Source organism: Pelmatolapia mariae, linkage group LG12 (assembly GCF_036321145.2).
Source record: "Pelmatolapia mariae isolate MD_Pm_ZW linkage group LG12, Pm_UMD_F_2, whole genome shotgun sequence".
NCBI classification, from domain to species: domain Eukaryota; kingdom Metazoa; phylum Chordata; class Actinopteri; order Cichliformes; family Cichlidae; genus Pelmatolapia; species Pelmatolapia mariae.
In genome coordinates this window covers 22,405,641-22,420,248 of record NC_086237.1, presented here as the reverse complement: position 1 = coordinate 22,420,248, position 14,608 = coordinate 22,405,641, and the positions used below count along the sequence as shown (strand labels likewise).

Below are 14,608 nucleotides of genomic sequence, written 5' to 3'. Positions count from 1 at the left end.
TAACACGCGTTTCCTCTTCCGGCGTTACGCCAAATTTGTAGTCCATCAAATAACATCCACCTGGTGGTGGTGTGCGGTCATTAAATTACTTTAGAAATATACTATTACTATACATAATTATGTATATTATTGTGAAGCAAACTAGAAATTGCCCCGTTGTTTTTAGCTAATTTTGTTTATTAATACATTCTCATATAAGACTTTGCAGGGTGGTTTTATGTATTTTTGTATGTACTTATTTAATATTTTATTTAACCAGGGTGTCCCAAATTACAGATCATGATTCACTTTTATAGTAATAGAAGTCACTGAGACTTATATCTTCTCTTTTTTTTATCTTATCATTTTTAGGTATTCATGTTCAAACATTGCCTCAAATTACTACAAAATAATATTCTGAAAGTGGGTAGACACATTTTTTCTAAATAAATAAACAAATATTACAAATATAACAACATTTTGAAATGTATTTGATATATTTAACATATGAAGCTTTTTTAAACTAATAGTACGATGTAATATGAATTTCTATTAACCTGGGGAAAAAACTAAACTGAGTTTTATATACCGTGTTTTTATTATTATTATTATTATTATTATTATTATTATTATTATTATTATTATTATTATTATTATTATTATTTACTACTGAAACGAACATTACTTCGCAAAGTCAATGGGATAAACGCATCTTTCCCCTTTCTACGCCAACAGTCATTACTAAGAACCAACGAAATTTTTTAGAGGGGTACAGATTTTGGTGTAACACCATTATACCGGAAGTACTTGTGTTTTCGTGCACTAAACGAAGGAGCTATTGGCGTTAGTGTGGATTACTTCTCATCGTTTTTGAAAGAAAGCATGTCCAATTGATCTCCACGTCGACCTTTATATAACTGTTCAGGTGCGTTAGAGAACATGGTGTTTACACTGCTCTCAACACTCGAGATTATTACGTATAGCAAGACATTCATGCTGTAGAAGGTAACTAACCTTAGCTATAGCTAGTTATTGTTAGCTTACATTGCGTTTTCTCCACAGAGATGAATTTGTTCGGTGTCGTTAGTGTCAACTAACGAACCAAATATTTGAGATAGTGATGTGTATGTTTAAGACGTGTCTCTATAAAATAAAAATTAACTTTAAATTTACACTGATCTAATTTTTGCGACACTTGCTGATCTGGAATCTGCAGCAATAGAGCCTCAAAGTGTGGACAGGCTGACAGATGAGGTCAGGTAGGATGTTCTCAGATAACGTTGCGGTCTGTAGTTAGAGTAGGGAGCAGGTGAAAGAGCCTGGAGAGCTGGAGGTATGCTCTGGAGAACAGAGGACGTGAGAGAATGAGAGAGAGATGGGTGTAAAAGTAACGACGAGGAGGGAGAGTGGTTTGATATGGAATCCAAGATATTGAGCTGCCAGGCAGGAGGAAAAGAGGAAGACCACAGAGGTTCATAGAGGAAGTGAAGGAGGACATGCAGAGTGTTGCTGTGCTAGAGGAGGATGTTAGGGACAGGGTTAGAGGATCTGCTGTGGCGACCTCTAAAGCGAGCAGCTGGAAGAAGAAAAATGTTATGTTTTATTATAATGTATTTGATTTTGTTTTTCCCTGTGCTCCGAGCTACAACTCATTGCTTTAAACAGTAGATTGAGTTTGATCCGTTGCTATGGAGATGGATGTATTTTATTATTCTGATCCCATGTCAAAGGGCTTTACCTAAACCTTTACATAAGTAGAGCAAATTTATTTGAAATTACTTAGGAGGAGTTTTTACATTTCTTTAAATTGTGATTTTGTTCATTATGATCTCCAGAGATGTCCATGTCACACCTATATGGACGGAGAGATGAGGAGGAGGAGGGTGTTGAGGTTGAGAGCTTTGAGGTGACAGACTGGGACCTGGCCAACGAGTTCAACCCAGACCGCCACAGACACAGGCAGACCAAGGAACAGGCCACTTACGGCATCTGGGCTGACAGGGATTCAGACGAAGATGAGAGGCCCAGCTTTGGTGGCAAGAGGTGAGGCGTGGGTTTGTTTTTGCTGCTGCCCACAGCTTTAAAGTCTGCCATTAGTAGGAGATTGAGTTTGCTGTCTGTGTTTTTATTGCTAGATCTAAAGACTATACTGCCCCAGTGAACTTTGTGAGTGCTGGTCTGCGAAAGACGGCAGCAGAGGAGAAACAGCTGAAAGGGGAAGGAGACTCTGATGACTCTGATGATGATGGTCCTGCAGCTCCTCCACCTTCTCGTGCACCCAAAAAACTCCAAATGGTAAATTTGGTAATGTGTGATTTGTTTGTGTATATTGCAGATAAATATCTTAATGAAGTTTATAGGAACAATTATATGCTGAATTGTTTTGCTAGGGTAATTTCCGTGGGAATCAGTCACAGAGGTTTGCAGGTGGCATACAGTCTGGACAAGGCATTGGCAGCTGGGAGAAGCACACTAGGGGAATTGGGCAGAAACTACTGCAGAAAATGGGCTACCAACCAGGAAAAGGCCTGGGAAAGAATGCTCAAGGTAGGAAAGGCTGAGAAGGCCACATTAATGAAGTATTTAAGAGTATTGTGTGTATTTAAGAGCTGATCTACTTTGTTTTTCCCACACTCTCATTGCTGCAGGTATTGTAAACCCTATTGAAGCAAAGGTTCGTAAGGGAAAGGGGGCAGTCGGAGCCTATGGAAATGAGCGAACCCAGCAGTCTCTCCAAGATTTTCCTGTGGTGGACTCTGATGAAGAGGAGGAAAAGGTAAAGTGTGCACATAAATGCGCTTTTCCTTTTTCTATGTGTAAGCAGATGTTGAATTGTAGAGTCATTTTTTTACATTAATCTAAATTTGTGCTGATGTAGGAGTTTCAGAAGGAGCTGGGCCAGTGGCGTAAGGATCCTGCAGGCTCGGCAGGAAAGAAGAAACCAAAGTACTCCTACAGAACTGCAGATGAGCTCAGAGCTAAAGGCAAAGTGGCGGGGCGGGCTACAGCGGCATCTGCTGGGGAGCTGGCACAGGTCAAGGTATTAGTGCTTTTTTGTCCTTTCTCAGAGGTGTGTTATAAGGGCACTGTGGCTTGGTTGTATTTTGACAACAAACTTTAGCAGCTAAAGTTAATTGTAGTAAGTATTAGACTCTATGGGTGAAGTTGTTTGGTGTATCTATGTAAGCACATGCACTCTGCTATGATTGTTTGTTTTGTTTTTAACCTTTTTTACCCCGTACCTGCCCCTGGTGCCTAGGTGATAGACATGACTGGAAGAGAGCAGAAGGTGTACTACAGTTACAGTCAGATATCCAACAAGCACAGTGTTCCTGATGAAGGTCCACCAAGCATGTCTACTCGGGATCAGAAGGGATCAGGCTTTGCGCTCCCTGAGCTTGAACATAACCTTCAGCTGTTGATAGACCTTACAGAACAGGACATATTACAGGTATGAGGATACCAAAATTGTTTTTCCAAATATATTTGGCTATAACTAAGATAATGCCTCCTTATTAGATCAGCAAACTGGGGCTTCCTTTATAATTTAGCAGATTTTTATTATTTATTTTTTTAATCTCCTTCTTTTTTCATATAACCCCGGTATAGTCTGCCAGACGTCTGCAGCATGAAAAAGATGTTGTTGTTTCTCTGAGCCACGAGTCAAGAGCCTTGCAGAACAGACTGGATACGGAGCAAGATGCCATCCAGAGAATGGAAGCTGTGCTGGCATTAGTGGAGCGTTTTCCATCTGGGGAGACACCACCAGGGGAGGGTCCTACTCTGCAGGTGCATATAAAAAGAGAATGGACTGACCACCTACACCTTTTTAGAATTTTGTATTAGGTGTAAAGTTTCAAAGCAGTCTTCTGCCAGAAAATAATTTAAAAACTGGAGAATAAAACAACATAAAAACATGTGCAAAAATTGTGAAACAGAGACAAAGTGAGAACAGGATGGAAACTGAGTGCTTGCTCAGTTTTCATGTGATCATTTTAGTAATTTTTGGTTCTTCTCTTTGTTCAGGAGTGTGCTCGCATCTTTGAGACCTTGCAAACAGATTATTATGAAGAATACAAGATGATGGGATTAGCAGACCTTGCTGTAGCTGTTGTTCATCCATTACTTAAAGAGAAACTTCATTTCTGGGACCCCCTGAAGGTATACTTTTGCGAGTATATCTTTTAAGATAACTGCATCCTTTTTACATGTTAATAATTCTCTACCACATTTTAATTATTGTTTCAGGACAGCTCTTACTGTCTGGAAGATATTGGTCAGTGGAGAGCAATCCTTGAATCTCGGGATATGCACTCCAGTGGCCCAGATTCAAATATGGATCCTTATCACAGGTAAATTTGAACACACAAACATATATTAGGTTGTGCTTTGTGTATTTATGTGAATAAATGTTGGTTATATGTGATCCAGCCTTTTTTTAACTACATGTGTCTGTAAAATGCGTGTGGTCTTTGTGTTTCAGACTCTTATGGGAAGTGTGGATCCCAGTGATGCGGACTTGCGTGTCAGGCTGGCAGCCTCGTATGGTCGGGCCGATGGTGGACTGTGTAGAAGTGTGGGCTCCTCTTCTGCCCCTGTGGATACTGGATCACCTGTTGGAGCAGCTGATCTTACCCAGATTACAGCGAGAGGCAAGTCACACACGCTGATAAAGAGAAATATTTTTGATTTGCTCCCATTATTTATGAGTGAAAAACTGTTTACTATATGCTATGCTGACTTTATGCCTCCATCAGTATCAAAGGCAGTTTTGTCACATGTAAACCTCTCTCTTTGTTCCCTGTTTAACAGGTAGATAACTGGAACCCTTTAACTGACACGGTGCCTATCCACTCCTGGATCCACCCTTGGCTGCCTCTGCTCCAGTCACGTCTAGAGCCTCTTTATCCGCCAATTAGGAGCAAACTGTCCAACGCCTTGCAGCGCTGGCATCCCAGCGACGCCTCAGCTCGCCTCATCCTACAGCCGTGGAAAGATGTATTCACACCAGGTGCATGGGAGGCCTTCATGGTGAAAAACATCATCCCTAAACTAGGTATGTCTTCATCTGTGATGACGTCATGTGTGTGCTGGGAGGAAAATCGAAGGAAATGAGCCAACCTCTTATTAAAGTCAAGCCTTGCCTCATTAATTACGTTTAGGCACAGGTGTAAGAAGTCAGAAGTACAGTTACCTATTTATTTGACTAGAGTGGATGTTTTAATTGTGACATTCAAAAGATGGGGATTTATAACATATACACTCAGTTTAGACCTGGTAAATACGATAAACAACTGAACAGAAGCTATAAATTGACAGGAAACTGCACCAGTGTGCCAAAGACATGAATGAAAATGAACCCCTCCACGTTTCCATTCTCAAATAGCCCCACTGATATCTCTTCATGCAACTGCTGATCTTTCTCTCTGCAGCTTTGTGTCTGGAAGAGCTGGTTATCAACCCTCACCAGCAGCAGATGGAGCCATTTCACTGGGTCATGGACTGGGAGGGCATGCTGTCCCCCTCCAGCCTCGTGTCACTGCTTGACAAAAACTTTTTCACGAAATGGTTACAGGTCAGTGAATTAAAATGTACTCTGAACTGAGCATTTTGGTGTTTCATATAATTGCTTTTTGGATGTTATACCTTTTGGGATTTTTTTTTTTTTGCTTTTTGTGGATTATAGGTCCTGTGTTCATGGCTGAGCAACAGTCCCAACTATGAGGAAATCACAAAGTGGTACCTCGGCTGGAAAAGCATGTTTAGTGACGTCTTGTTGGCCCAGCCCCTCATTAAAGAGAAATTCAATGAGGCTTTGGACATCATGAACCGTGCAGTCTCTTCAGGCATAGGTTCGTACTCCACAGTCTGAAGATGTATAATAAACACACAAAAATGACTATTACTTAAAGTATAACTTTCTTTTTTTCCGTGTAATTTCAGGCGGTTATATGCAACCTGGAGCGAGGGAGAACATTGCATATCTCACACAGACAGAGAGACGCAAGGACTTCCAGTATGAAGCCATGCAGGAGCGCAGGGATGCCGAGAGCGTGGCACACAGAGGGATCAGTGCTGGTGTGCCGACTAACTTTAAGGATCTCATCCAGGCCAAGGCGGAGGAGAACAACATCGTCTTCATGCCCTTAGTGGCTAAACGACATGAGGGAAAACAGCTGTACACATTTGGGCGTATTGTTATCTACATAGATCGAGGGGTGGTGTTTGTGCAAGGAGAGAAGACTTGGGTACCCACATCTCTGCAAAGTCTGATTGATATGGCAAAGTGAGCGTGGACTGACATATTTAGGTCTGACAAGTGTAAGGAAAACAGGAAATATTTTTTTTGTTTTTAAGTAACTTCTCTATCATATGTCTCTTTCTAAAGTTTTAAGAGGTCAGAATTGTGAATAAATAACTTTTGAATGCATGCTGACTCTCTTTATTGCTCAAAAATGAATTTTAAATAAGTGCTGTACTTGTACAGTGAAAAGTACATATGTTTTCACATATTGCACATTTTTATACAAAAGCTGTTTAAGGGCCACGGTCATTATAATGTCCTCTTGATACACATACAAAAACAGTGCTTACCTTCAATGTTTCTATTGTAACATCAACAGTTAAGTAATTGGAGTACATTTTCGGTGTTGTTCATTTTTCTTTTTGTCTGTGACAGCGTATTGGTCTGTGTGGAGGTAGTCTCACAAGAAAAGTGTCTCCTAAAAGAAACCCCTGCTGAACCTTAACAGACAGAAAAGCAGCTGAGCTGATCATAGTTTTCAACATTTAATGGTTTTAATAGAAAAAGGAATGACTTGAAAAATAAGACTTGCAAAAAAAATAGTTTTAGCTTTCATTTATGTGCATAAGAACAAATAAACTTGCAGCATATTCGTCCATGATATGATTGTTAGCAAACCCTTAGCTTGCAGTTTTAAGGTTAAGTTTTTAGAGTAGCTTTAAGCATTATTCAACAGATTGAAACCCTATTTGTGTACATTAACAATGCAATACAAACGATAACAGGAAGGTGGCACTGCAGTTGCTGCTGCTTCCTCCTGTTTGAGGTGTTTTGGTACGTCAGGGCTTCCGTTGGAAGTGGGCGCTTTGCGGTGCGAGCTGCGAGTTAGTTCATTTGTTCGTGATTAACGGTTTTGCACCAAGAAGGTATGTGAATATTTATATATATATAAAGTCGAACATAGCCTGTCGTTTATTTAACGTCTAACATGTTTAATGTGGTTTAATGAGCCGCAAAACTAACGATTGCTATCCAATGAACTACCGTAGCACAGTGCTAACATTAGCCAGCTTGCTAACAGAAAGGTATTCACGGCTTTTAAGGTCATATTTTCCATTTTTATCCAGCTACTCATGTCGTCGGACGCCCTGAAAAAACGAAAGTCCAAGGTTCTCCGTAATGAAGGAGGAACCCCGGAGATGAAGCGGGGTCGAGCAGATGGGGACCAACAGGTAAAGTTGAGGAGAAGATACACGACTCCTCGATCACCTGTGTCATTATCAAAGTGGCTTTGGGCAGTAATGCAAAGACGTTAGTATACATTTTAAAATTAAAGTATTTAGACCCTAATGTGCTAAGCAGTGTCTGCCCTTTAAAGTTGATACAGTTAAAGTGGTCCTTTTACACAAATACATATTCTATCTGAATTAGATTTTCAAATGGAAGGTATAGAGACTATTGAATCAAACAGCGAGACTCTTGTTTAAAATAAACCTGGGTCATTTTCCCCCAAACCCACGATTTCTAACTTCTAACTTTAATGAGGTTGTTTCCACTTTTGTCGCAAAATCCTGATTTAATACTCTTTCAGTACAGAAGGAAGAAAAGCTCATATACTTTTGAAGTATTTACACTACTTAGTGTAGTGGTACAGACCAACAGAGAGACGGGGACGCTGGATTTACATGGAAGCATGTTGGGAAAATGTGAAGAAACGAGCGAAAACGTAAAATGAGCAGCATCTGGCTGACATATCAATGATATGTCTGAGTGTCTAAAGGAGTCTCACAGGCCTGATTGTACACTTCAACTCATTTATAATTCTTAACTTGTTAACAACACAAAACTGGAGCATCTGGGCAAAGAGCTACCAGATTTTTTCTGTAATCTTAAACATTTATTTCTTACATTTTAAGTCCAAAGTGTTGTGCTGACAGATTTCTTCCCTTTTCACAGCAACTTTTTTTTTTTTATCATGTAGACAAACAGATAAATGTAGCTTCTTTACACTGATACAATGGGGAGTTTCACTGATTCGGCCCACATAAGATCAAAGTGGGCTTTATGTGGCCCACCATGTAAAATGAGTTTGACACCCCCGTGTTTTCCCTAGAAATTTTAAGTAAAAGTATAACATACCTGCTTCACACTTTAGTCTAACAGTAACAAAAATATCTTAACCTTGTAACTCTTCAGGAGCTGCACAGTGTTGTTGCATAATAAAAGTGAAATTGAAAAATATTTTCTACATGGGGTGTTCAAACTTTTTAATCACTTGCTAAAAGCTCCTTTTACCAGCATGTACCCGAATTAGTAATTTTTTTCCACAGTTTGCTCTTCCTGTTAAACAGAGCACAACTAACAAGTGTAGGGTAGCATTGTTTGTTTGAGTCACTCGTTTATCTTTGGGCCTCACCTCACCAGCTGCTAGCATCTCCTCCTCACATCCCTTCGTAGACTGGTTGTGCTCTATGATGTGTTTAGCCATCCTTTATACTGCAACTCATCTCACAGCATATTATAGACCAAAGTATGAAATGCAAAATATATCACCTTTAAGTCATATTTAACTTAGTCACACTTAGACCTCTCAGAGCAGTTAAATAAATGATGACTAATATCTTATAGTTATACATCCATCCTCTTCTGATTAGTGTTATCAGCCCCCACCCCCCGCTTGAACCTTGTACTCAATATACATTTATGTAACATATTTACTTACTAATTTATATACTTTTTTGGCCAGGATGTGCGTGTGTATCATGAGGAGGTGGAGCTTGATGGCAGGGACCCTCAGCAGGACTACCTCCAATACAAAGAAACATGTGAGAGTCTGGCTAATCTCATGAGTGAGATCCAAGAGCTTAAGGCCAACGGAGCTAAGGATGGGGTAAGAATGTGACACAATGTGTCATTATATTCTGATTTAATGGCAAACAATTCATGTACAGCAGAAACCTTACACATAGAGTTTGTAGTATAAGTATATCTAAAGCATTCATTGTGTCTTTTCTCAGTAATAATGAAGGGTGACTGGTTGTATGTCTCCTCAGTGTGCAGAGGTTGAGAAGAAACGTATGCAGAGCTGCATCCACTTCATGAATCTGAAAAAGCTCAATCGACTTGCTCATATGCGTCTAAAGAAAGGCAGAGACCAGACACACGAGGTAACTCCCACGCAAGTCTCAAGCACTCTCAAGTAAAACCAAGTAACAGCTTAGGTTACGATCACTTTCTTTCATTCGCTTACTAAAAAAAAGTGCTGCCTCAAGTCTCCTTTGTGCTGACCTCGAAACCAAAGCTGACCACTGAGCACTTTGGTTTCCTTGTAGCACCTAACAGTAGCAGCTGCCTCTGTCAGCAATCAGGGTTTTTATACCTTTGGATTTAGTTTGTTAGTCTAAAGACATTAAACTTCAGTATTGTATTATGCATCTAAAAATATTTACTTAGAGTTTGCAAGTCAGCTTTAATCTCTCTGTCTCTCCTCAGGCAAAACAGAAAGTCGATGTGCTGCACCTTCAGCTTCAAAATCTGCTGTATGAAGTCATGCATCTTCAGAAGGAGATCAGCAAGTGTCTGGAGTTTAAGTTAGTAAAAAAAAAAAAAAGATTTCATTTAAAATTGCTCATTGGTTTTCCTAACTTGAACTTACAGAGAATAATTAGAATAGCGTTAGTTGCTTATTAGTTCCCTTGTTTTTAGTTTATACTTAGATTTTCAGAAATGTATATAAATGTCTGACAGTGGTAATGAGTACTCGTTTCCCCATTCCAGGTCTAAGCATGAAGAAATTGACTTAGTGAGTGAAGAAGAGTTTTACCAGGAGGCACCGCCGGAAATTTCCAGGCCTCAACTCACAAAAAATGACCCCCACCAACTCACACTGGCGCGACTGGACTGGGAGCTTGAACAACGGAAGAGGTATTTAAAAAACAAACAAACAAACCACAAGGCAGAGTGAAGGATTTGTGCCTGCACAAAGCGTTTACAGCATGCTATGTTTAAAAACTAATTTGCTAATGGATAATAGGGACACTGAACTCTTGTTAACAGTCTATTGTTGGATGCAGGTTGGCAGAGAAATACAAGGAATCACTAGCCTCAAAGGAGACAATTCAGAAGAGCATTGAGGTGAAGAAGGAGCATCTGAGAAGCTTGCAGCCAGGTCTTAATGCCATCATGCAGGTATCATTGTTGTGTTCATTTATAGTTTGTAGTCTAAAGAAAAGCTCAGTGGTGTTTTGTACTTGTTGAGGTGAATTTTTAACTGCCGTGCCAACAGTTTACACCACGTATGCCTCCTATGTATGCTCACAGGCCTCCCTCCCAGTCCAGGAGTACCTGTCTATGCCTTTTGAACAGACTCAGAAGCAGACGGAGATTGCCCGCCATCTGCCTCCACCTCTCTATGTCCTGTTTGTTCAAGCAAATGCTTATGGCCAGGCGTGTGGTGAGTAAGGATGAGAGACAATGATGTTTTCCAAGACAAAATATTAGTTTTTCTTTAAAGGATTGAAGTTTGGATCGCTTTGATTTTATTGCAGACAAGAACCTGATTGTCTCAATTAGTGGTGATGTAGATGAGGCCAAAGCTCTGTCCAAACCTCCAGAAGATTCCCAGGGTACAAAGGCACACATTTAATCTATGTATAACACACAGACGACTCATTTTGGGATTCATCAACAAACTTAAAACTGTGTATTCTGGTTTTATTCAGATGATGAGAGTGATTCTGATGCAGAGGAGGAGCAAGAGAAAACTGTGAGTATCAGGCACTGCTTTACTCATGAACGAACACACACACTCAGGACACTGAGGTCTATTGTTAGTTAGTATACAAATCACTGCTCTGGACACATGAACTGTCTCTGAAGCCATAGCTGTCGTGCATTGAGTGGCAGCTATTGATCGATTCCTGCAATCGGAGTGGCAGTGGGGGTGTTCTGGGAAATATTTACCGAGAATGGCTCGGTGACTGTAACCTGATCTTAGGTTTGTGTTTGATTGCAAATACAGTGTCTATTTCTTTTGTTCTATCTCCATGTTTGAGCTCATCTGGAGCACTGTTTGCTTTTCAGGCTTCCTTTCGGTATTCTTTTTAAATGTGCTTGCAGGGGGCTAACATTTTAGAGATGCTATGTCACTGGAATTACGTCTTTTATTTATTTATTTTTTTATTTTTTTGTCTTTTCATTCAATTGCTTTTTATTGTCCATTTGACAGAAGAGAAGAAGGCCAACTGCAGGTGGCCAGCTGGATGATAAAAGGCGAGAGATGCTGAAGAGGCACCCTCTGTCCCTAGGCATAGACTTGAAGTGTAAAGGTAACTCTTTCTGTGTGCTTCATGTCCTTGTTGGCAAAAGCATTCTCTGTATTCACACAGCATCCTTCAACCCAAATATTTTCAACCCCTTTGTGCTCCAACCCTTGTAAAGTGACCATATATATGTGGTGCTGTGCAGCTGTACACCTATCAGATGGCATGTGAAACAAAGCAACTGTGGCTGTGACATGACACCACTTGACCCTCGTGTTCCCTCTGCTGGCGATATATGGAATACAGTGACAGATTATAGGGAGATCTGCATTGCAGGCGTAACTCTACCTAAGGGGGGGCGGAGGGAGGAAGTGAGGGGGAGGCGGAGGGATGGAGGTGAGAAAGATGCTTGCAGCCTTGTAGTTCTGCAGCACCTACAACATCTTGTAAGCAGTTTTTCTCATCACCGCTCTTTGTCTGACTTCTGCTTTTATTTCTGGAGCCCCTCCTTTCCTCAGTTATCCTCACTGCTGCCAGCTGCAGCATTCGGTCTAGTGCAGCAAAAGCAAAAAGTGAGCGGTGTAGGTGTGAGTGAGTGACAATGTGTCACTGAGTTCACCGTGACTGCAGAGAGTGGAGCGAGAATGATGACCATCGGTGTAGCCGGTATCCCATAGGTGCCATTAGCTGCTGCCATGACCAAGGCCTGTTATTGCTCTGTAATGCGCTGCAGTGTAGTATAAACCCAGAGGGGCTATTAGTGGCAGGATTAATAAAAAAGATTGAGTAGAGAGAATATAAGATTAAGATAGCAGTCCATTAGTGTAACACCATGTGTTGTCTTCCTTGTGTCTACAGATGGCAGTGTACTCCATCTTTACTTCTACTACCTGATGAATCTGAACATTATGACTGTCAAGACCAAAGTGTCCACCTCCACTGATCTCAACACGGCCATCAGCGCAGGGTATGTGTGTAAACGTAAGGATTTGGCTCTCTCTCTGACCATGACAGCCTTATAAAAAGCCTAACAATGACTTCTTTTTTTTTTTCAGGGAGCTCCTGAAGTCAGATACTCTCCTCAGCTGTCTCTACACCAGCGACCAGGGACGAGAAACACCCAATCCAGCTAATCGCTACCAGTTTGATAAAGTCGGGTAAGGAAGTAATGTTCATGGTTGATGTGGTGTGTACTGGATCACAGCTGGCTGAATTAACCTATGTTATTTTTAGGATCATTTCCTTTGGCGATTATGTGGAGGAGCTGGGCCATCCCTACATGTGGGTTCAGAATCTCGGAGGACTTCATTTTCCTAGTGACGCTTCGGAGGTGCGTGTGTGCTAACCTCAAGTATACACCATGTGTTACAACTGTATAATGTTAACTTTTGCTAATTTTCTTTTAGGGTGTGCGTGTGGGTAGTTCACTGAGTGCGAGCCACATGGAGAACACCATGAAGCTGCTGAGGGGACGAGTCCAGTCCCGCTTGGCTTTGCACAGACAGTTTGCCTCTTTAGGTATGTTATTTGTTTACAACCTTGCACACTGAATCATCCTAATGAAGAGATTGTTAAGTTTGTTTGTGCTCCCGTCATCAGAACACAGCATCATCCCCATCTCCAGCGAGTGTCAGCACCTTTTTCCTGCCAAGATCCTTTCCCGTTTGGCACGTTGGACCACAATCACTTACCAGGAGTACTTGGTAAGTGAACACAAATTGTCAAACAATTGTACTCAAATGTAAAGAAAGCATTAGTTAGAAGTGTGACTAATTTTGATATTTCCTTTCTTTTGCAGGAATTTCCATATACACGTCATGTGACTGAAGCTGGGCTGGCAAAGGAGACTGATCTGTACTTTATGGGAGTGGTTGAAAGAGGCACAGGTAAATCCTGTCGCTGACAGCATAACTGAATATTACTGATGTTTTTTTTGTTTGCTTTGAATGTGATTTTATACGCAAACTCATCTGTGTCCCTTTCAGCTCGTCTTAATGCTGCAGTGGTGCTGAGTCCCAGATACCCAGAGATATCTCCCCTCTTCTCCCTCTCTCTGAGTTGGAAGGGAGAGCGCAGCGGACGCACCGAGGACAACCTTCGAGTATGAACATTTCAAAACCTCTCAATATGATTGTTTATAAATACAAGTCATTTTTCACTTTTTGACTCCCCTTTTTCACTTTTAAGGCCATGGAGAGCGAAGTTAACGTGTTCAAAAACGAACTACAAGGACCACGTCCTGGACACCAGCTCCTGACCAATCAGTTTGCACGACTGTGCGTCTGCCTGGATGTTTATTTGGAGACAGAAGGACAAGACGACAGCGTGGAAGGACCGCGAGAGTTCCCCCGTGAGAAGATGTGCCTACGCACTGTCAGGTACAGTTAGAGAAAGAAGTGGGAAACTTTTTGATACATTTGGTGAAAGATTTATCTCTGACCACCGGTTTGTCTCTTTCAATTCAGGGGTCCTAATCGTCTGAAGCCGTTCAAGTATAACCATCCTCAGGGTTTCTTCAGTCATCGCTAAAATTTGTGTGCACATAATTGTGTGTGTGTGCGTATGTATATAATTCTCCTTCTGTAGTTTATCACTCTTAACTCCCTCAAGATTACCTTTGTGACTCTTTGACACACAAGTATCCTTTTTAAACACTTCATACCAGTTTGAAAATAAAAGAAAATCCTATTTTCTGGAATGAGTGTCTTTTTTTTGTCTTCCTTCGCTGCATTCAGGCTTTGTTGTGCACACAAAATGTTTCTGTTTTATCCCCTTACCTTCCTCTCCACCCTCACCTCTCTGAGTGCTGCTCTATTTATAGGTGTCGTCTGAGCTTGCTTATTATTATGCCATTGTGGTTCAGTGCTGGATATAGCTGAGTCATTTCCACAGAGGATCTCTCGCATTGAATACAATATTTGGTCTATTGTCTCCTGTTAGCCTTTGACTTCTCATTTATCATCATAGTTTCAGTAAAGTGCAACAGGTTTTTCATGTAGGATACTGATCCTCAATTTCTGACTTGATACTAAAGTCAAGGAAAACAGTCATTTAATGATTAGCTAGCTTTAGCTTTATAGAAGAATCTCTCTCCTTTGCTCTTGTGTGTTGCAGCAAAGATCCA

General features: G+C 40.9%; 2 protein-coding genes across 2 annotated transcripts; both read left to right on the top strand.

Moving 5' to 3' along the window:
* Positions 1 to 791: 791 nt before the first annotated feature.
* Positions 792 to 6,402, top strand: tfip11 (tuftelin interacting protein 11). The gene is made up of 15 exons (XM_063489393.1): positions 792 to 904; positions 1,815 to 2,022; positions 2,115 to 2,274; positions 2,370 to 2,526; positions 2,628 to 2,755; positions 2,858 to 3,019; positions 3,239 to 3,430; positions 3,589 to 3,768; positions 4,006 to 4,140; positions 4,228 to 4,331; positions 4,463 to 4,631; positions 4,792 to 5,035; positions 5,412 to 5,554; positions 5,666 to 5,831; positions 5,923 to 6,402. Exons 2-15 carry the CDS (start codon positions 1,817 to 1,819, stop codon positions 6,267 to 6,269), a joined length of 2,493 nt encoding a protein of 830 aa, XP_063345463.1. The 5' UTR covers positions 792 to 904; positions 1,815 to 1,816; the 3' UTR covers positions 6,270 to 6,402.
* A 659-nt stretch (positions 6,403 to 7,061) lies between these two features.
* thoc5 (THO complex 5) lies at positions 7,062 to 14,165 on the top strand. The gene is made up of 20 exons (XM_063489191.1): positions 7,062 to 7,149; positions 7,351 to 7,455; positions 8,970 to 9,113; positions 9,277 to 9,390; positions 9,716 to 9,813; positions 10,001 to 10,147; positions 10,297 to 10,411; positions 10,544 to 10,676; positions 10,771 to 10,848; positions 10,945 to 10,988; positions 11,451 to 11,550; positions 12,343 to 12,451; positions 12,540 to 12,641; positions 12,718 to 12,814; positions 12,891 to 13,002; positions 13,084 to 13,187; positions 13,283 to 13,370; positions 13,470 to 13,585; positions 13,672 to 13,862; positions 13,950 to 14,165. The coding sequence occupies exons 2-20, from the start codon at positions 7,357 to 7,359 to the stop codon at positions 14,011 to 14,013; spliced, it is 2,055 nt and encodes a 684-aa protein (XP_063345261.1). The 5' UTR covers positions 7,062 to 7,149; positions 7,351 to 7,356; the 3' UTR covers positions 14,014 to 14,165.
* Positions 14,166 to 14,608: the final 443 nt, after the last annotated feature.